This window comes from Canis aureus, chromosome 3 (assembly GCF_053574225.1).
Source record: "Canis aureus isolate CA01 chromosome 3, VMU_Caureus_v.1.0, whole genome shotgun sequence".
Classification (NCBI taxonomy): Eukaryota; Metazoa; Chordata; class Mammalia; order Carnivora; family Canidae; genus Canis; species Canis aureus.
This window is the reverse complement of record NC_135613.1, coordinates 81,045,991-81,067,610: the sequence shown is the minus strand read 5'-3', so window position 1 is coordinate 81,067,610 and position 21,620 is coordinate 81,045,991. Positions and strand designations below refer to the sequence as shown.

General features: G+C 60.0%; 2 protein-coding genes and 1 long non-coding RNA gene across 6 annotated transcripts in view; all 3 read right to left on the bottom strand.

The window, feature by feature from the left end:
* The window catches only part of ST3GAL4 (ST3 beta-galactoside alpha-2,3-sialyltransferase 4), a 32,076-nt gene extending 18,736 nt beyond the window's left edge, over positions 1-13,340 (bottom strand). The window contains exon 1 of one of the 4 annotated variants that reach the window (XM_077894122.1): positions 13,228-13,340. The gene's annotated coding sequence lies outside the window, so the exon portion shown is untranslated. Of the gene's footprint in view, positions 1-3,482; positions 3,682-13,227 lie in introns of those variants that run through there. The other 3 variants (XM_077894125.1, XM_077894124.1, XM_077894127.1) reach the window with 3 other exon arrangements.
* Positions 13,341-17,240: 3,900 nt separating this feature from the next.
* On the bottom strand, positions 17,241-20,676 carry LOC144311506 (uncharacterized). The gene is made up of 2 exons (XR_013377103.1): positions 19,433-20,676; positions 17,241-17,996 (listed from the first exon to the last, which is right to left on the bottom strand). It is a non-coding gene; the product is annotated as an uncharacterized LOC144311506 (long non-coding RNA).
* Positions 20,677-20,820: 144 nt separating this feature from the next.
* The window catches only part of DCPS (decapping enzyme, scavenger), a 40,107-nt gene continuing 39,307 nt past the window's right edge, over positions 20,821-21,620 (bottom strand). Inside the window, exon 6 of the mRNA XM_077894129.1 lies at positions 20,821-21,234. Within this exon, the coding sequence (XP_077750255.1) occupies positions 20,968-21,234 (267 nt within the window). The 3' untranslated portion in view covers positions 20,821-20,967. The remainder of the gene's footprint in view (positions 21,235-21,620) is intronic.

The following is a 21,620-nucleotide window of genomic DNA, read 5'->3' as shown; positions in this document are numbered from 1 at the left end:
CAGGACGTACCTGGCCCCCTCCTTCCTGCGCCGAAGCAGAACCCCAAGGTTGCGACTGTCTGGAAGGTGGGGTGGACCAAAACATCATTTACGAAATAGTATTTTGGGGGGCGCCTGGGGGGCTCCGTCAGTTGGGCGACTGCCTTTGGCTCAGCCGTGATTTCAGGGTCCTGGGGTCGAGCCCAGAGTTGGGCTCCCTGCTCAGCGGGGAGTCTGCTTCTCCCTCTCCTCCAGCCCCCCACTCGTGCTCACTCATTCTCTCTCTCAAACAAATAAATAGAAATAGTATATATATATTTTTTAGTCGGTTCTGAGACCAAAAGAAATAAACACCGAGCCTTACATGATGCACGAATGCCTATCCGCTGAACTGACAAAGTCCCGGAGGGCCCGGGGCCTCCCCAGTGCTTCCCAAACACACCCTCCTCCTCCCAGAGGTAAGCATTCTAGCTTGCACGCCGCCCCCACACACCCCGACCCCCATCAGAGAATGAGGCAGGACCCCACGGGGTCGGGGGGGGGCAGTCAGTGCCAACAGTTTCACATCGGAGCCCTTGTCTGGGGAGGGGGTGACTCCAGTGTAAATGGTGTGGGATCTGGAGTCACAAGCCCGGACCCCCCTCCCCGGCTTGCCCTTGTCCTGGCCACTCTCCCATCCATGCTCCCCCCAACCCAGGGTCCCGACTACCCAGTCCAGGAGTGTCCCCTCTCCCCCCACACCCCCCTTACCCCATCTTCTTTCCTTTGTAGCAGTGACACCACGCTATCTCCTGTACTCGTGAATCTGTACACCCTAAGAAAGGACTTTGTAGGGTGCCCAGTATCTCCAAATGTAATACCTGTGGCATGGTAGGTAATTGACAGGTACTGAAATGGACAGATGTCTTTTTTCTTTTTTTTAAAGACATTTTACTTTTTGATTCATGAGAGACACACAGAGAGAGACAGAGACATAGGCAGAGGGAGCCCTATGTGGGACTTGATCCCAGGACCCCGGGACCACGCCCTGAGCCAAAGGCAGACGCTCAGCCACCGAGCCACCCGGGTGCCCCAAAATGAACAGATGTCTAAATGAATGAGCCAATGAGCAGAACAAGTGGGGGCCGGAACAAGTGTGGGACCGAAAGTTTCATCAAGTTAAAGCATCTCAGACCCTTATTTTGCAAAGACCTGAGCCCCCAAGGCACCAGGGAGCATGCCGACCCACCAAGTGCCATGCTTCTTGCCAAACACACGTGCTGCGCTCACAAGCATACCCTTATCACCAACCACAAAGGCAGAGGCGGCTGTTACCACCTTTGACCCACCTTAATCACTATTGGCTTCGGGGCTACTGGACCACGCAACGTGAGCTGCTATCGTAAGCCAGCAAAGCTGGTGTGGTCTCCAGAGGGCTCCAGGCTGGAAGATGCCCTATTACCCAGGAAACCTCATGTCCTCCTTATTCATTTCCCCAGAGGGCTGGTCTGAGCCAAAACCCCAGCCACCCCTCCCCAGACCTCCAAGCACCTTTAGCATCTGCAGGCGGAGGAAAAGGAGCTGGACACAAACCTGACGTCCAAGTCTGCCTCTGCAGTCACAGGCCGGGCATCCCCGGGCAAGGTCCTACATCTGTCAGTGCCTCAGATTCCTCATCCGTGACACGCAGGTCACAAGGGCAAGTTCTGGGAAGTGCATGAGCCTCGAAAGCCATCCTGAGATTGAGAGCCTGAAGCCCTAGGACAGGACAGGCTGACACCAGGCACCTGGCAATGGGAGCTGAAGGGACTCTGGCTGGGCCTGCCCCAGGGCGTGGGAGCTCAGCTCCACTCAAGGTCTGTCCCATCCCAGCGGAGGGAAGGGCTCACAGCCGCAGCTCCCACCTGCTGCTACAACCACAACCGTGCTCACCTCTCCTCCTGGCTGCCGGTCCGTGGCACAAGCCACACAGGACACATGTAGCTGTCTGGGGGCGCGGGGGGGGGGGGGGGGGGGAGGGCAGACACTGCCATCCCGACTCCACCCCGCAGTAAACTCAGGCCCACGTGCTAGCCAGACTCTAGGTGCACTGCTGGGAGACGGGGAGCATTGGGTGGGAGACGGGGAGCAGGCCTCACTGGAGGAGCCGCCCTCTCTCTCTCTCTGAGTACATCATGTCCTTGAGAAGGTGCCCGGGGCCCTGCTGGACTCCCCCGGGGTAGCCATCCCAAAGGCATCGACGTGGGCCCTGGCCCCCAGGCAGCACCCCCTGTCCATAGCAGCTCCAGAAGCAGTAGCCCTCCTCACTCATCTCCTGATGTTCCCTCTGCGGGCCGTCACCTCCTCTCCAGGGCAGGTCCTCCTAAAGTCCCCAAGCAGGGACAGTACGGGGCAATGTTCAGTCCTGGGAACTCCAGGGAGGTGAATAAATTCCCCGCTCTGGCCCCAGAACGGTGGCTCTCAGCATGGCTGGGGACAGCAGGGGACCCTCTCTCCCCTGGCTGCACGAGCTGCCACGGTGGTTTGGGAACGTGGAGGTTTCAGGGTGTCAACAGGGGAGGACCCACCCCCGAATTCCTAGTAGGAGCGCAGGGGAGTTAGAGGCGCTGAAGGTGGGGTTATGGGGAAAAGAGGGAGGGCTGCATGTGCGAAGACGGGCAGGCCAGCACCCGGTGGGACTCTAGAAGACCAAGGAAACCACGAAGGAAGAAAAGCGAGCCTCCATTTCCTGTGGTAGCCTGTCCCCTGGGAAGGGTGAAGCCAGCAGGCCGGGCCCTTTTAAGACTGTTTCACATCAGTAAGACTCTCGGGGAACCGACCCTTCCAGCAAAGGTTAATAACTGGGGTAAAAGGAGGGCTGGCGAGCGTGCTAGGTGCTGCTGGGGAAGGTGGAGACCCCCACCCCCGGGTAAGCACGGGTCCCTGGGGCGGGCCCAGAGCCCAGCAGGCGGGAATGCCGGCTGCCCAGGTCATCAGAATGAGCCAGGGCCACCTGCGCCCCCAGGGCTCCCCCACAGGGGAAAGGTGGGGCCAAGCAGCCTCCCCAACCCAGCGCCGGGAGGCACCAGAAAGACTGGGAACCCCTTCCCAAGCCCACCCTGCTCCAGTCTGCTCAGACCCTCCTGCTTCAGAAACCTACAACGCATCCCTACAGAAGCGCACCCACCTCCGCCGGAACACAGGCACCCCCAGCCCCGGCACTAACCGCAGTGACCCCTGCACACGCGTGGCCACAGCGGCACGCACCCCTCATTCCTTCTCCTTTCCTGCCCAGCCCATCCCAGCCCATCCCAGCCCGCTACCCCCCACCAACATACGGCTTCTGGGGCCTGCTGGGCCCCCTCCGCCAGGGCGCTCTCGTCCCCCATCCTGCGGCTGCGGGCTCTGCCCCCGGGGCTTCAGCTCCTGCCCGCTCCAGCCCAGTTTGTTTGTCAGGCTGCAGGTCCCTGGAGCTCTCAGCCAGGGAGCACGAGCTTCCAGAGGAGCGAGGAGTGGCTGAGCCAGCCCTCTGGGGACCTCCTTACCTCTGAAAGTTGGGTGAAGAGCAACCCTGGACTCCTGGCCTTGGGATCGGGGCCAAGCCCAGCTCCTGGCAAGGGAGCCCCACTCCTGTCATGCCCAGAGGTATTTGGGGAGGTGGGCACTCGGGCCAGGGATGCAGGAAAGGAAACAGGAGGGAGACATGTGGCCCCATAAGGATGTCCCCAGCAGGGCTGGAGGGCGCCCCGGGGCAGCCTGGGGCCTAGCAGCTGCCCCGGTGGAGGGCATCTCTCCGCCTGGCACCCTCACAGCCTCACTCACCTGGGCTCTGCAGGGTCACCTAACCCTGACCCTGAATGGTGGGAGAGGGACCGTCCTCCTGGCCCACCCACACACAGACCAGAAATCCTGGGCCCTCCCCGAGCCATCCCCAGGCCCCATGCAGGCCTCCTTGTCCCTGGCCCTGAGGCATTAGTGATTTCAGGATCATCCCAGCGCCCAGACCTGGGGGAGGAGGTGGGAGGAAGAGGCACAGACTGGTCGGGGCCTGGGGACTGAGGATTCCAGAGTGCAGGGCTTGTTCAGCAGGTTTGGGCTTCGCCCACGCCAGGCCGCCAGGCCGCAGAGCTAGGGCTCAGGTCCTCCAGGATACCTCTGGGGCAGGCCCTTAGGTCTAACCGAGGGCGGTGCCAGCGGTCAAGCCAAATGCCAGAATGAGGAAAATCTGGGGCCTCTCCAGCTGCTCCTCCCCCGGCCCTCCGAGGAGTCCTCCTGGGCTTCAGGTTAGAAGAATGCAGCCCTGATGATCCAGGGGACAAGCACTACCCCTAGGGCCAGATGGAGAATCCAGAAGCTTTTCTCAAGGAAGCCTGGGCGCCAGGAAAGGACTTGGGGAAACTGAGGCCCGGGGAAGACACAGACCCTGAGAAAACCCAGGGGACCACTCGGTCACGGAGGCCCCGGTCCTGCCCTCCGCCAAGTGTCCATCTTCTCCTGCCGGGGAGCTGGCAGGATCAGGGCAACCCGGACCGGGGCACCTCCCGCCCCCAAGCCTGGCCAGCTCACCTGGCCTTCCCAGCCTGTCAGTCCAGCTGTTCCGGTAAGAGAACATTTTCTTCTCACTCTATTTGGACAGCTGCAGGGATAGTGATGGTGAGAAGAGAACTGAGGGGGGGGGGGCAGTGCGAGGCCACTGGGCCCTGCTGGGGTGGGCAGAGGGTCTGGAGCTGGGCAGGCCAGGGAGGCTGGGCGGGCCTCGAGCAGCCTGACAGGGGACAGGGGACAGGGGACAGGGTGGCTGCCTCCACCAACAGGGCAAATCAGAGGGGCCCTGGGGCAGTGAATGGAAGCCCAAGAGCAAAGGAAGAGAATGACTCCCTTCATTATGCAAAGTGCTCAGTCACAGGGTGGGGCCAGGGTGGCCTCTCGGGTCCAGCCCCAAACCCTTGCGCCCCACAGAGCCCCAGCCCCTCCTCAGTGGTCCGGCTGGTGGGTGGGGCTCCAGGAGAGGAAGACAAGGCACCAACTGGGCGAGAGTCCCAAGACCTAGAGATCGGCTCCTTCCTGTACACTGTAGGGTCCTCCTCTCTCTCCTTCCCAACCGTCTCGCTCTCTCCCTCTCCCTCCCCAGTCCCGGTCGGTCCGGTCCCCTTCTCGGCCATCCTGTCCTGGTGTCTCCCTGTCCCCATCTCCACCTCCTCCTGCCTGCCTCCCCCCACTCCCCACCCTCGGGTTATGTAAGGGGCCTGAGAACAACACAGAGGGAGCTTTGTTGTCAAACCAAATCCATACGGAGCCGGAATCGGCCAACGCAGCTGTTCCCCATTCCCTCCGCCTTGGCAGAGTGGAGAGGCTGGGCAGGAAGCCCCCCCACGCCTCCATTTGGGGAGGTGGGGGGCAAACGCTGGCCCTGGGGCCCTGGGCGGCTAAATGGGTGGCCAGAGATCAGTCATCATGGCGTGGGACCACAGCAGGGGACCAGCTGGCCCCCAAGACGGAACAGAGCCCCGTGCAAAGCAGAGGCACAAAGACCGCAGACAGCAGAGCTCCAAGCTAGCAGCCGGCCCGCGCGGTGACAGGCCTGGGAGGGGGGACACACACCCACACGGGCCCACCGTGCTCTGGCCCACACAGGGATGCATGCCCATGCACACCCGTGTGCACACTCGTCCACACACAGCCTGCACGCCCACGCGCACACACACCGGCCCAAGCATGACACGCCGTGGAGGTTTCTGGACGGAGGCTCTTCCCGCTCAGGCCAGCCTCCTGCATCCCAGCAGGTACCTCTGGGGAAAGAGCCGGGGCTCCGGGGAGAGGCGGGGAGGGCGGAGGGCGGACAAGCTCCACCAGCCAGGCCTTCTTCGGAGACCCTCTGGCTCCGGGACAGTTCCCACCTTCCGGGCCAGGACGAGGTCCAGGGAGGTGGGTGAGGGCCCAGGCGGCAGAGTTTACGTTTCCTCTGAGCTTACTCTGGGCTGGCACTGTCCCTCACCAAGCCCGACTGTTGAAGAACCTGTCCCCCCCCATCCCCCCCCCCCCCCCCCCCCCCCCCCCCCCGCAATGCTGGCACCGCCAGCAACAGCAGGCGCTCCTGAGCAGGCCTCGTTCTGGACGTTGAGGCAAGGGGAGTGGGGGATCCCTGATGACACCAGAGGAAAAAAGAGGTGTCAGATGCGAAGGGAGAGGGAGGTAGAGGAAAGAAATGGAGGCAGAAAACGATCAGAACAAGGAAAAGGAAGAAAAGGAGCAAGGAGCCGCCGAGTGGAGAAGTGGGACAGTGGTGTGGGGAGCAGGGCCCACACAGCTGGGGAGGACACACTCTCCCCCGCCAGGCCCCAGCGAATCCCCTCGGAGGACAGGGCCAGTCCAGGAGAAGCAGGATGGCAGGGGACGTTTCCAGAGCGCATCCTAGGCCACCCGGTCCTCCACCTGCCATGACCCCGGGGCTCCAGCCTCGCCCATCCCCGTCCCCGTCCTCGGGGCCTGGAGTACATCCGGCCTAGATGATGTCAGGACCCCAGAGGAAGGAATGAGATGGGGGCAGGGGCTGGACAGAGGGGCAGAGAGACCCAGGGTCACTCCTGAGACCATCACCTGCCTGTGCGGAGAGACGCTTGGGGACCTTGGGCAGCAGGTTACCTGTTGAGTCTCAGCAACCTCATCTGCCAAAACAACAGTTGCTGAGCGGCTATTGTGTGCCAGCGCGGTGCCAGGTGCCAGGGTAGTGCCAGGTGCCCGGAACACCCACAATCTTGGGTCCTGCCCTAGGGTGACATTTGAGGCTTCTCCCAACCTGCAAATGTTTACCTCACTTGTGCCTCCCAAACCTGTAAAGATGCCACAGCCCAATTCACAGGCGTGCTGATGGAGAACTGTTAACAACCTGACACCTGCCCGAGGTCACAGGCCCCACATGCTTGGGAGCAGACAGAGAGGAGACAGGGCGCCATCAGCGCTGGCTCCGGCCGGGCAGCCTGCCCCTGGCTGCTGGGCCAGCCGTCTGACACTCCTCAGTGTCTGGGCCCCACCTCGCAGAAGACAAGTGGCCGGCGTGCAGAGTACTGGACTGCACGCACTGGGGTGTCCCTGGAAATGCCCTCCTGTCTAGAAGCCTGAGCTCCTCGGGGGAGGAAACTGGGGGCCCAAGGCCAGGCAGCTGAGAAAGGAGACGAACGTGGCGCCTCTCCCCCCACACCCCTCCCGGCAGGTGGCAGGAGTGGGGACCCGAGGGCAGTGGGGCGTGTGGGAGGACGTGGCCGTGCACCGGGTGGCCCAGCGGGCTTCCCAGAGCAGAGCCTCAGCTTGGAGGTGGGAGGACACTCACAACTTAGGCAGGTGGTGACCAATGGCACCCAAGCCATAGTGGGGGGACAGACGGAGCAGATAGGAGGAGGTGAGAACCCATGGGGCATGCTACTGGGAAAATAAAAGTCTTAATGGGGCTGAATGGGGGTTTTCAAATAAAACTCTTGAAGGCCGGGAAACCCTCTGTCCTACTTTGAAATGAAATTTTATGTGGAAACCCAATATGGAAAAGCAAAGTGCAATAGTTCGGTTGAAACAAGAACAAGGGCGAACCCCTCCTCCTGAGAGAACACTGGGGGGGTCCAGCTCTGCGGACACCTCTCTTGGGCCCGAGTGGAGGAGAGGACAGATGTCAGGACTGGAGGGGAGATTAGGACCAGGCTGCGCAAAGACTGGGCTGAGGAGGGGAGAGGGGAGCAAGCAAGGGTCCGGGGTGGGTAGGACAATGGGTATGCCCTCCTGGGGGGGCAGACAGCGCCCCGAGAGGCCCTGGGGTGGGGTGGGGGAAGCGAGACAGTTGGCTGCCAAGCCAGGCCCTCCTCTGACAAACAGCTCACCTGTCAGAAGGTCAGCTTTCTTCCGTGGCCCCAAGAAAAGGAGGAAGAAGAGTGAACACACACACACACACACAAAGAACCCAAGCTACATCTTCCATTCATTTATCAAATATTTACCAGGCACTTATTATTTGCTATAAATCATTCTAGGCATGAAGAGTATAGCAGCGAACAAGACAGGCAGGTTCCTGGAGGTCACACTAAAATCCTAAGATCTCAGTGAAGAAAATACCTTAAAAGTTTTCAAACCCGCTCCACACCACGAACGTGCCCCTCGGACCGTCCCCGTCAAGGTCACCCGGTCTACGCGGAAGCATCTTCCAGGATAGGGAACGTGCCCCCTCCAAGGGCAGAAGCAGGTTCCCGGGACTCTCCAGCCCGCACCCTCCCCACCGGCCTCCAGAGAGCCCCAGGCAAGGCAGTCAACGGAGCATCCAGTGCACTGCGAGAACGTGCGGGGTTTATTTTCTATCGACACAAAATAGAAGGATGCTTCGCTGGCTCCGCCGCCGAGTCAATGCCCCGGACCGAGGCAACAGGCAGGCCCCATTCTCACCTGTCCAGGGCTCCCGGGCCCTCGCTCGCTCCTGTCCCCAGAGCGTGCCCTTGCCGGACCCCACATCCCTCCCGCTGTCCCTCCCAACCAGGCCTCCCTCACCCAGACCTGAGTCACCTGCAAGAGGCCAAGGATACTGGGTGGGAGGGGTGCCCGTGGGCGAGGCGGAGGGAGGCTCCCCGCTAGCAGACCAGAGTTCCCCGGGAGCCAGGCCAGGCCGGGTGTGTCCAGGAGGACCCGGGAGCGGGAACCCGGGGAGGCCCGACCCCGGCAGCTCGGGCCTGTAGGGCCCTCCCCTTCCCCACGGGTCGCCACAGTCGGTGGACGAGGCCTCCTGTGGGCGGCTGCCGGGGAGCCGCATTTCCAAAGGACTAGGAGCCCGCAGCTAGGCGGGCCAGATGGAAGCAATTACAGGGGGGAAAGCCGGAGAGGTGGGGGCCGGAGGGGCTGGGAGGGCCAGGGCGGGGAGGGAGGGGGCCCGCCCGGCCAGCCCTGCCCTGCCCTGCAGGACCACAGAGGGCTCCCCAGCAAAGTGCTGACCCGCACCCTGAGGGGAAGGGAGCCCCGACGGGCAGGGCGACGTGTGGGGCTTGGGCCAGCGCCAAGGGCTCCGGGCTGGGAACCAGGAGGCTGAGGTTGTGGTTGGCCTTGTCACCAGCACACTGTGGCCTTGAGAAGCCCTTCACACCTCTGAGCCTCTTCAGGGGCCCAAGGCCCAGGAGGGGTGCGGAGAGCCTAGGGGAGCAGTGAAGAGTGCAGCCGGGAAGGGCAGGTTTCCAAACCGTCCCTGTTGATGAGCTACGACCTTGGCCAAAGTTCCAACGTGCAGAGCCTCCACGTACTCATTTATAAGTGGGCTGAACGGGTGTGCCTGGGGGGCTCAGTGGTTGAGCATCTGCCTTGATCCCAAGGTCCTGGGATCGAGTGGCGCAGCAGGCTCCCTGCAGGGAGCCTGCTCCTCCCTCTGCCTGTGTCTCTGTCTCTCTCTGTGCCTCCCATGAATAAATAAATAAAATCTTTTAAAAAAATAATAAAATAAAATAAAATAAAATAAAATAAAATAAAATAAAATAAAATAAAATAAAATAAATAGGCTGAATGAATGGGTGTGGGAGGCTTATGTGAAGCCATACAAACGTGTAGGGCACACCTTTTCTTTTTTTTTCTCGTTATGCTTATGGGCCCAGGCTTTTAGTATGTGCTTAACCGACAAAGGGTAGGTGCTTGCTTGAGTTATTTGCTAAGTCTTTTTTTTTAAATTATAAGCACAGGTGTTAGGTAGCCCCGGGTGGCTCAGCGGTTTAGCGCCGCCTTCAGCCCAGGGTGTGACCCTGGGGTCCTGGGATCGAGTTCCGCATCGGGCTCCCTGCATGGAGCCTGCTTCTCCCTCTGCCTGTGTCTCTGCCTCTCTCTGAGTCTCTCATGAATAAATAAATAAAATCTTAAAAAAAGAAAATGACAGGTGTTTACGGAGGCCACACAGGCAGAGGACACAGGGCAGAGGGCACAGAGGACACGAGGAACACTGCGGCAGCCCCTGGAACCCACACCCTGGAGGAGGGTTGGATCCAAGGCAGAAACAAGAGTGTGTGGGCCCAGCGCGCTGCAAACGGGTCCTGTCCTCTCCACTGGACCCGGGAAAGCCAGACCCCGGAGTGCCTGGCCCACTCGGCTGGGCTGCAGTGGGAAACTCCAGGCAGGAGGAAGACACCCTCCTACCACACAGGGACACCTGCTTCTGGGCTTCTGCAGCTGGGCCTTGCCACACTCAAGGCCTAGGTGGATGCTGGTGGCTCTGGGTGGCCCACACCTCCCCTCAGCTCTAGCAGCAGCACCTCTGCCCCGCTGGGCAGGAGCGACGGCCTCAGATTCTAGAGTCGTCACATTATCTTCCTGCACACAGGGCAGCAGCGGTGGGGTGGGCAGAAACAGTGTCAGGAGCTGCCTGTATGTCTCCGGGTCCCAGGCAAGGGGCCAAAACTAGAAGAAGACCTGCAGTTCTGGATGCTGCTGGCCCCTCTCATCCTGAAAAGCAATCGACCCCATGCAACCCGGTGGCAGAGCTCAGCCCCTGCTGGGCTCAGGGGCACCAATCGGAAGCCCTGTGGCACCTGGCTGGGTCCCAGGCATCAACACATCGCTGCTCCCACTTGCAGCGACATTCAACCACTTCCTGCATCTGTTAGCATAAACAATGTCACACAAACACACACACACGGTGGGAATATAGCAGAGGTCGGGGGTGAATCTGAGGCCAGGGATGGCCAGCAGCCCACCCAGGGGCCCTCAGAACACTCATGCCGAAGGGCTGAGCACCTCTGGGAAGGGAGCAAAGGACAGATGTCAGCAAATGACCACAGCCTCCAAAAAGCCTACCCTCGTCATTTTCTCAAGGAAACCAGAAGTTTCAGGTCAAGGTCCCAGACCCTGAGAAGGAAGGGGGGGGCCCAGGGGTGAGGGAAGCACCAGCTGGCTGCTGCAGAGGGAGATGTCTAACCACAGGGCAGCTGAGGAGTGGGCACGCAGGGCCAAGTCCTGGATGTCCCCCGCTGGCTACCCGACCACCCTGCTGTCCAGGGCCCAGGCTCCATCTCCCGGGGCTCGGGAGCTCAGCCGGGTTCTGGTGCCTGCCTTGCTCTCCAGCTGCAGAGCTGGCCCTCAGCCCCTGGAATGCTCTGTGACAGGGCTCCGGAGGGTCCCTTTCAGGAGGCTGGAGCTCTCCCTCCCCTGTGGGCTGGAACCATTTTGTATTATTCCAGGTAGAGTGACTCCTTCCCGGAGACAGAAGGTGTGAGCCTTTGAGCCATTCTGAGAGGAGGAATTCATGGGTCCATGGGGTAGCCGCTCCGAGGTGAGACCCAGAGAATGTGCCCAGGCAGGGTCCGAGAGGGCGCCCCAAAATGGAAGGCAGATGCCAGGCCAGGGTGAGATAACCACAGAATGGCCACAGGTTAAGCTGGAACAGAGAGAGGGGGTCCCACTTCTCTGCTCCTGCTGGCGAAGGGTTCCAGGATTTGTTACAGTTCCAGAAAGGATCGGATTCTTGGTTCTACCCAGAAAACTGGATCCTAAGAGGGCTGGAAGGGTGGAGGGGCCAAACAAGTCTGTTTCTGAGGAGTGGGGCGCGAGTCACTGCTCCGGGTGGAGAAGGTGGTGAGGGAGAGAAGGGAAGACAGCCCAGAAGGCATAGTGGGCTTCCATGGCCTGGGCCTCGGCCCGCAGGAAAGGGGGTCCCTGTTGTCCTGAGCAGTAACCCACGCCTGAGTGACACAGGCCCTCTGAGCCCGCGTTCAGACAGGCGATTCTCGTACTTTGCCTTCCCAAACTCTTCCAGCTATGCTCCCCTCCTACCCCCCTCAGCGTGGCCTGGGGAGACGCGGGGGCAGCTGGCCCCGACTCTCCTGCAACTGCGAGATGAAACCCAGGGCCCACCGGGCAGCGGAGCTCCCTCACGCAGGGCAATGATGCTGAGCGAGGGGTCCCAGGGAGCGCTCCAGCGGAGCAAGGTCAGCGCGCCCACGGCTCTGGCTCCGGCAAAGAGGGGAAGCAAAACAAAACCCCACAAGGTGATGTTCTAGGCTCCCGAGTAGCTGGGGCCTCCCGGGCACCCTGTCTGGGCCTACGGGGCAGCTCTGGAGGGTCAGAGTGTGGGAGAGACATTACCAGCAGCACTTACACGCTTCCTCCTCTGGGCAGGCACCTTTCAAAGCACTTAATGCAGATGAACGTTATTTGAAATCACCCCAGAAGGCGGGGGGAGCAGGCCGGGGACAGCGGCCTGAGCAGAGCGACCAGCTAGCCCGCAGCAGGCCGGCTCCCAGGGCTCCCGGGGCTCCGCGGGGACTAACTCAGCCTCAACTTGGCTTCCACGCGCGCCGGCCTCCAGCCGTGGGAAGCACAGGCTTCCCCGGGGCGCCCGAGGGGTGCCGGCCTGGGGGTGGCCGTGAGGTCGGGCCAGCGCGGCTGAGCCCCTGCACGCGGCCTAGAAGCGCCCCCAGCCCTGCAGCGGGAGCCCCCTAAGCCGGGCCCCGGGGGACCCGGTGGGCGCCACAGAGAGGCCTCGGATCGCCGGGACCCAGCTTCCCCGAGACTGCGAGCCGAGTGGGCAGTCCTGGCAGACATGTCGGCGACTCCGGGCGGGCAGGAGGTGGCTGCGGGCAAGGGCACCGGGGCACAGCCGCCCCCCGCCCCCCGCCCCCCGCCCCCAGGCGGCTCGGAGGCACGGCCTGGGCCCGGAGGCCCCCACTACGCGGGGCGCTGTCCTGCACCCCGGGCCTGCCCCGCGACCTTGCGACTCCCGCACACGGGTGCCCGGCGCAGCCTGTCACCTCCTCCAGCCCCCGCGGACCCCCGCGGACCCCCGCGGACCCCCGCACTCCACGGGGCGGCTGTGCCCGGCGCCGGCGCTCGGAGGATGCTGAGGGCGGGGACGCGTCCGCGCGCGGGGCGCGGGGTGGGGGCGGCAAACTTTCCGGGGAGAAGGACCATCCCGGGGCGCTCGCTGCGCGGCAGGGCAGAGCACCGGCTTCCCGCGAAAACCCTCCCGAGAAAGGGGTCCGGGGCTGCGGCCGCCCCGGCCCGCCCCGCGCTGCGCCCACGTGCCGGCCGCCCAGGGCCCGTCGCCGCGGCGGGGAGGGGGCGGAGGGCGGAGGGCGCGGGGCGGGGGGCGCGGGGGGCGCAGGGCGGGGGGCGCGGCGGGGAGGGCGCGGGGCGGGGGGCGCGGGGAGGGCGCGGCGGGGGGCGCGGCGGGGAGGGCGCGGGGCCCAGGGACCGGTCGGCGCGGCGCCCCCCCTCCCCTCCCCTCCCCTCCCCTCCCCTCCCCTCCCCTCCTCCCCCCTCCCCCGGGCCCGTGGGCCGCCGCGTACTCACCCCCGCGGGTGGAGCGGGGCGGGGCGGGGCGCGGCGCGGGGCTGGATCCGCTAGGCGCGCGGGCTGGCGGCGGCGGCGGCGGCGGCGGCGGCGGCGCGGCTCGGCCGGTCCCTGTCCCTGTCCCGGGCGCGGGCCGGCCTGGCAGCGGGCGAGGCCGCCTGCGGGGAGGCGGGGGCCCGGCCCGGGCGGGGGCGGGGAAGGGGCCGGACACGCTTGCGCACACGGCCGGGGCGCCGACTCCGGGGAGCGGGCGGAGGAAGGGCGGGGAGGCGGCGGCGGCGGCGGCGGAGGAGGAAGAGCTGGGGCGCGGGGCGGGGCGGGGCGGGGCGGGGGCGACGCCCGCGGGCCTGGGCCGGGTGGGGGCCGCGGGGGCCGCGGGGGCGGGGGGGCGCGGGAGCCACGGCGGAGGGGCCGGCGCAGCCCCGCACACTCTCCTGGGAACAATGAGCCCCGACAAAGGGTTCTCCGCTCTCCCACGTGGTGAGCGCGTCCCTCCATCACTCGGCCAAGCGAGGCACGCAAGAGGGGCGCCGGTTCCGGGAGCCCCGCCCTCCCCGGGCCCCTCCTGGGCCTTTGCACCTGCAGCTCCCAGGCTGCACCCTCGGCACCCCTCTTCTGCACACCTTTGGCCTGGAGAAAGCTGCTCGGTTTCTGTTCCTTAGAGAAGGCGCCAGGCATCCTGTCGCCAGGGGCGACCCAGCCGGGCTCCAGACCCTACTTGCTTGGGCTCGGGCACCCCCGAGCAAGCCTGGGAAGTGCGCAGGCCCAGAAACAGTAGTGGAGAAGTCCACGGCCCTCCGGCCCTCCGGGCCCTCTCCTTAGTAGGTGAGCGGCTCCTCCCTCCGGCGGGCGACTCGTGGCTCCAGCCGCTCGAGCAAAGGCTGAGACCCAGTGCCTGTCTCCAGGAAGCTTACCGTGCAGCCTCGGAGGGGATGCTCACAGTGGACTTCTGCTCAAGGGTAAGGCAAGACAGGATGTGACTAAGCGTGAGGCGTGGGTAACAACAAGTGCACAGGGGCTTCAGAGGAGCGCCAGCTCCAGGTTCACTAAAGATGAAACTGGGGGGCTGATTTGCTGAGAACAGATACCTCCGGAGGCTCTGTGGGAGGGCTTGGGTGAACAGAGTCGGCCTCTGGGTTCTTCCACAGGTGACTGTTCCATTCTCGATCACACCTCGCACAGAGGTTCTTCGTGCATTCATTCCACCAATGCCTGACTCAGTTATGTTTGAGTGGTGCCTTTGACTTGGTCTGTCAAGCATTCAGTCAACAAATACTTACCTCGTGCCAGCTCCAGGCCTGAACTAAGCTAAGTGGAAAGAATCCAGTAACCAAAGTCCTTGCCCTGAGCAAGTCAAGGGAAAATGGGGATATCCTCTGTGTCTAACAGCCAGGAAAACTGGCCCAAAGAGAGTCAAAGCACGTAGGTGAGTCTGGCCGAGCTAAACTGAGAATCCTCAACTTTGCTAACTCTTTGAGATCTAACACAGATCTAAACACAGTTTGCATTTCTTGCTGTGACCCACGTAAACTTCACTCGGCCAGCAAGTAGAACTGAAGGACTAACTCACTCCTGGAGACCCGACTCCCAAATCTACCTCTGTCCCTAAATTGCTTTAGTTTTCTTACTAGATAAAGAAAAGTGGAAATGACTTATGTTTAGTCAAAGGGTATTGTTGGTATTAAATTAGGTAGTGGACAGGAACTTGCTCTGAGAGTACAGCGTGCTGTGTAAGCGTGTGTTACGTTATGCAAGTGGCATCCCTTCTCTAGCCTATAGGAGTATTCAGCACCCCCCCCCCTTCCCCAGCCCTCCCCTAGCTTATCCCAGGCCTGGTCACTGGGTGCCCAGAAGCTGTTATTCTGACTCCTCCCCTTAGGCCACAATGTGCTTACTCATAATCTTTCCCCTTCGGTTTCTTAATGACACAACCAGATGCTTAGCTAGCTGCCTAGAAGCCGTATCATCAGTGGAGCAGGAGGGACGCAGTTCTGGTGCCTTTTGATCCCAGGTGGGGGCTCTGGAAACTTCTGAGCACCACCCAGCATCTTGCACCCTCACAAGACACTGCAAGTCGCTAAGCAAGAAGCAAGAGGCAATGCGACAGAGCAAGCTGGGATTTGGCTCCTTGGGACTGTCCTTCCTGCGCCAAGGACAGGGCAAGACGAACTGACAAGCAGTGGTCTGCATTTATGGCCCCTTTTGAGCCATGCTGTTTCCATTCCTTAGTCCTCTGCCTCCTTCTACCTCTCTGGCTCCGTCTCCACTGTGGAGGAAGTGGGGCAACCAGAGGGGCCTCAGGAGCAGAGGGGAGAGGCAGCGGAGCGAGGGGCACGGCAGGGGCAGGTGCATGTCGGGCTGGGGAAGCCCTGGCCCCCGGAGGCTCCTCCTTGGCAGGCAGTGGGTGTGGGTAGGAGGCACGGAGCCGCTCGACAAATGTGCCTCACAGGCTTCTGGCTCCTGTCCCTCACATGTGCCACGTTAGCATCCTGCCCACCAGGAGGAGGGAACAGCAAGATGCCGTGTGAGGAGGAAATAAACCCAATCCAGCATCTCAGACGCTTTTAAAAATAGCAACTCTGGGAGGGTATTTCAGCTCCTATTTTTATCAGATTTATATGGCCGGACCACAGAGCTGAGCTGTTCCCAGGGTTCTCAATAGCAGAGGACATCACTGTTGTAGTCTTAGAAACCTGCCGGTAGGCCAAGGCATTCCAGGAACCTTTACGCTGGAAGAGATCCCAAGAAGTCATTGTGCGTAGCCCTTGCCTCTGCGTAGGGCCACAATCAATTAACCACAGATAGTTTATGGTTTGCTTTTTGCCCAAAAGTCACTGGGTTGTTGTGCCTCCACCGCATAATCTAGGATTTCAGGGCCCTTCTAAGGAGGAAGTTCTTTTTAATATCTAGCCCAAATATCTCTGGTTACATCCTCTGTGGTCCTTCTCACAGTAGAAAAATAGCTACCATTTACCCAGTCTCTACTCTGTCCACAAAATGTTCTTTAATCCCCACAAACCCCTCATGGTGGACACTCTTTTCATACCTAATTTGGTAGCCAGTTATGCAACGTGCCCACACTCCTCCCTGGGGGATGGTGCAGAGTCTATGGCAGAGCCATCTGACCACACTGCCTCTCGGATGCTTGCCCTTAGCTTTGACCTTCATTTCTTCATCGTGGTCCTAAAGGACAAACTGGTCAGTTTTCTTCTTCTTTTTTTTTGTTTTGTTTTGTTTTAAGATTTTATTTATTTTTTTGACAGCACACACGGGGGAGCAGCAGTCTCTCTGACAAGCAGAGAGCCAGACATGGGGGCTCCATCCCAGGACCCCAGGATCAGGACCTGAGCCAAAAGGCAGACACTCAACTGACCGAGCCAGCCAGGCGCCCCCTGACCAGGGCACGTGTGCTCACGCTAGAAGCTTGGCTCGAGGTCCCAGCGTGCCGGGCCATGGTCTCCCTAACTGCCGGGCCTCTGCCTGTGTAGGCCGTTCAGCTATCAAGTTTAGCCTAGAAATCTGGCTTCGCTTTGCCTAAGGTCTCACAGCCCCCTCTGCTTTTCTGAAAGCATTCACCGCTCTTGTAATGACTGCGTAATTAATGCCTGTGGTCCTCACTAAATCATAAGCTCCAGATTCTCCCTTATTAAAAAAAGTAGGGTAGATGTGCAAACCCTGTGTATTGAATTCAGAAACACTTTAAACCGATTCAGTTGGGACCCCTGGGTGGCTCAGTGGTTGAGCCTCTGCCTTCCGCTCAGGATGTGATCCTGGGGTCCCGGGATCCAGTCCCGCATTGGGATCCCCACAGGGAGCCTGCTTCTCCTTCTGCCTGTGTCTCTGCCTCTCTGTCTGTCTCTCATGAATAAATAAATAAGAATAAAGAAAAAAAAAAACCTGATTCAGTCCCTGCTTATTCTTTAAATGGTTAAAACATGGTAACTTCAAGTTTGAAGTTAGATTAGATTTCAGAAGCTAATACTGTCTCACTAGTAATAGCACTTGAACAAACACAGGGTTGCCAACATTTATTTTGCTGAGTGAGGATATTTTAAAAACAATCACGATCCATTACTACCATCTTCTTTAAAAAGGGACATTATTTAACATGTTTGGAATGAAGATTTTTGCCCTTTCTGAGAAGGAAGAATTGGCAGGCCTACACCAGTGTATTCAGGAAGAGACAGGCTAAAATGTTTTGGAGGTGGAAGTATTACAGGAGAAACAGTTTCAAATATTACTTTGTACATAAATGTTTCTTGATTTATTTCTCAGTACCGGGATCTGTGTTCAACAGAGACACTGCAGAGCGGAGCTTACATGTCCAACTTGTTCCGGAATGTTTTCTCGGCTTCAGGAAGGAATGTTGACAAATCCACGACACTCGGCAGTTTTGCTCTATGAGGAAACTTTTGGGCAAAATGAGAGGAGCCAAGGAACAATAGCAGTCATGCCTCCAAAATGCTTCCTTCCTTCTCAGGCCACACAGAGGAGATAGTAGGCCAAGTACTGGGGGCTGACAGCCAGTTGTGGCTGCGTCCAGGATTTTTCTGGGAAGGGTGACCTGTACCACTGCTCCAGCAGGGCAGGGACACATCACACACGCAGGGGGGCGGGGGGTGGGAACGACACAGAGGCATTCTTTGCACATGCAGGACAGATGGATCATGCTGCCAGAGGCGCTGGCCTTTGCTTGCTGGTTAAGGTGGGGTCAAGGGACACTGGATCTTGCTCAGGAAGTTTTCTCGGGGGAGACAGGATATGGGGTTCTGCAAAGTGGCATCAAGAGAAAAGTTAGGGGGCAGCCCTGGTGGCTCAGCAGTTTATTTTTTATTTTATTTTTTTTTATTTATGATAAGTCACACAGAGACAGAGACAGAGAGAGAGAGAGAGGCAGAGACACAGGCAGAGGGAGAAGCAGGCTCCAGGCACCGGGAGCCCGACATGGGATTCGATCCCCGGTCTCCAGGATCGCGCCCTGGGCCAAAGGCAGGCGCCAAACCGCTGCGCCACCCAGGGATCCCGGCTCAGCAGTTTAGCGCTGCCTTCGGCCCAGGGTGCAATCCTGGAGACCTGGGATTGAGTCCCACACCAGGCTCCCTGCATGGAGCCTGCTTCTCCCTCTGCCTGTGTCTCTGTCTCTCTTTCTCTGTGTCTCTCTTGAGTAAATAAATAAAAATCTTAAAAAAAAAAAGAAGAGGAAAGCTAGGGCAGGGGCTCCTGGGTGGCACAGTCAGCTAAGCGTCCAACTCGGTTTGGGTTCAGGTCGTGGGATCGAGTCCCGCCACATTGGGCTCTGAGCTCAGCTCTGAGTCATCTTGGGATTCTCACTCCCTCTCCCTCTGCTCCACTTATGCCCTCGTTCTCATCTCTCTAAAATAAATACAAGTCTTTTATTTTTTTAAAGATTTTACTTATATATTCATGAGATACACAGAGAGAAGAGGGAGAGGTAGAGGCAGGCAGAGGGAGAAGCAGGGAGCCCGATGTGGGACTCGATCCTGGGACTCCAGGACCACGCCCTCGGCCAAAGACAGGTGCTCAACTGCTGAGCCACCCAGGGATCCCCTAAAATAAATAAAAATCTTAAACAAAAAGAAAAGAAGGGATGCCTGGGTGGCTCAGCGGTTGAGCATCGGACTTCAGCTCAGGGCGTGATCCAGGGATCCCACATTGGGCTCTCTGCAGGGAGCCTGCTTCTCCTCTGCCTGTGTCTGTCATGTATAAATAAAAACTTTAAAAAAAAAAGAAAAGAAAAGAAGAAAGCTCGGGCAGAGAGGGGTAGCTCTCACTCTGCATCCCCTGGACCGCGAACCAGGAGACCTGGACTGAGTGGGGTCCCTTTACTTGAGGGGAGAGCCCTGGTTGGGGGGCAGTTGCTGCCCCCTGCTGCAGGCCCACGAGGTCTGAGGTGGAGGGAGCTGCACGTGGCCCCTGGGAACAGAGACTCCGCAGAACTGACAGGAAGTGCCAGGTGTGGTCAGAAAGCTTGGGTCTTAGAGAGGCCCTTGAGTTGCAATGAGCTGCCTTCAGCTTCTCCCCACAGCTTCCCCCATCGGCTTCTCCCGCTCGGGGGGCAGGCAGGCGGCTCTCCGGGAGCCGGCCTTCTCCCAGGACAGGAGCTGGGCGGCTGTGGCCCCACAGGCCCGTTCCTCTGTCCTCCTACCAGCCTCAGAGGCTCCTCGTACCAGCCTCTCCCACATACCTATTCCCAAGGTAGCTCCCAGCTCCTGGTGCGGCCCTCTTACTCCTACGTTCGCCTGGCTGGCTGCCCCAGTAGCCCGGAGGGTAGGAGCTTTGTTTTCCCAACATTTAAAGCACCGTCTAGCTTAAGAGTCGCTCAGTAAGTCCAAGTTTACCGTAAAGCAACACTATCACGTGTTCCCTTTACGCAGCAGGACGCTTCATGGATGATCCCCGAGCCCTTTTACAAACGGCTCAGGGACTCCCAGGGTCTGGTCCAAGGTTACGGAGGAGGGATTGTTCACCAGCGGCCTCTAGGGCAGCCCTTGGCCCACAACATGCTGCTTAATAAACCTTTGACTCTGAACTGTCCCCTGGTCCCCTCTCCATCCCCGGGATTGCAGAGGAAGAGCCACCCCGGCCTTCAGCGTCTTCCCTCTCATCACTTAGCAGAACCCAACATCCTGTCCACCCCCCCCTCCGCTCCAGGAAGCATGATCCAGCGGGGCCAAGGGACAAACCAGCAAAGCCAGCCTCCCTCCAGCCGTGGGACAGATCTGTCCTCTGTGCTGAAACAGGGGCCTCATGTGCTCAAGTGCGTGCCCTCGTGTGTGCACCTGTGTCCCTGTGCGGGCGAAGCAGGGGTAGGTGTCACCACCATAAGCCACCAGCCTCAGCTGCTTGGGAGCCCCTTCCTGGCCTCCAGAGTCTGTGAACAGGGCCCCGAGTCGCTGGTCACACCTCGAATCCGAGCCCCCTGGAGCTCTGGTCCCCACGACCCTATCGGTTTGCCCTCGTTGACAGGCTGTTTTGTATTTGGTCTTTCTGGCTGCTGTGTGAGTCTGTGTTGTCTTCCTGCCCAGATAACAAACTCAAGGCCAGGGGCTTGCTGACCAAATACCAGAGGCAAAGGCAAGCTTTTGGGGGCTTGCATCATCTGATTCCTACTAAAAGCCTCCCACTTCCAGGCAGCAATCCTTCATTCTTGTCAACAAGAAGTTAAGGGGCAGCGCTGACTCACGCACGGGAGGTGTGACCGCAATTCTGGGGATGGGAAGAGGAAGCGCTGTCAAAAACTATACATTCCTTCCAGAAAGTTTTTGTCTTTGGTTTTTTGGGGGAACTCCTGGACACGTGGGCCTTGAAAACCATTAGGAAGATACGGAAAAGGGGAAGGAGGAAGGAGGACGTGAGAGCAGAGTAGGAAGGGCGGGAGGCAGAGAGAGATCCTGAGGGACCCAGGACACAGAAACCACCAGGGATGGTGCTTACTGGGATCTGTGGAAAGCCCGTGGCCGCTCCCAGGTCAGCGGGGGCCACCACCCCAGATGCAGCTCCTTTCTCAGGATCTTCTGACCCCGTTCTGCTCACTCCACCTGCCTCCCCCAGCCAGGGCCATCAGTCCACACGGAAGGAGACCAGGACTTTATTCACATACTAGGAAGGAGCCAGTACAAAATACGTTTTTTAAAAAACTCACTTGGTGTTAAAAACCCCCGAGGTCCCTCCTCCGATGCCACACCTGGGCGTTCTTCTCCTGACAGCCCCTGGGTGGACTCAGCTCTTCTGGGCCTCCTGCAGGAGCCTGAGCAGGGGGTCATCAGCCCTGAGGGCAAAGGTGAGGGTGCGCCGCTGGTAGTGCTCCGGGTCACACTCCAGGTTCTCGATCACATCTGCTAACAGATGGGCCCGCTCCACCCCTGAGCCCGGGGCGTCGAAGCCCAGGGCTGTGAAGTGCACGTGCAGGTGGTAGTAGGAGGGCAGGTAGTGCAGGTACACACGGAGGCGGTCTCCCCTCACCTGGTAGCGCTGCAGGATGGCTTCCTGATGAGGAAGGGGAGTGGCAGGAGGGGAGGAGGGGTCACTGAGCTGCCCACAGGCCCGCAGCCCCAGGCCCCTGCTCTGGCCCTGATTCCTGATTGGCCTCTGGACACCTGATAAAAACCCTCTGGACAGCTCCTTCCCCAGTTTGCTACAGGTCCCTGCCTTCTGTTCTGGGGCATCAACAAAAGCAGGTGAGAACGGCTAAGCAGAGTCTTTTCTCCCAAATGAAGGGAACGGTGGCTTCCGTTAAGGCTCAAACCTAGATAAAACACTGAAGCTCCTCCCACAATCACTGCTGGGAGTCTAGAAGTCCCAGTGCCGAAGGACAGGCCCCAGGTGTCCAAGACCATAGTGACTATCCTCCCCCTGGCTGGCGGGATGCAGAC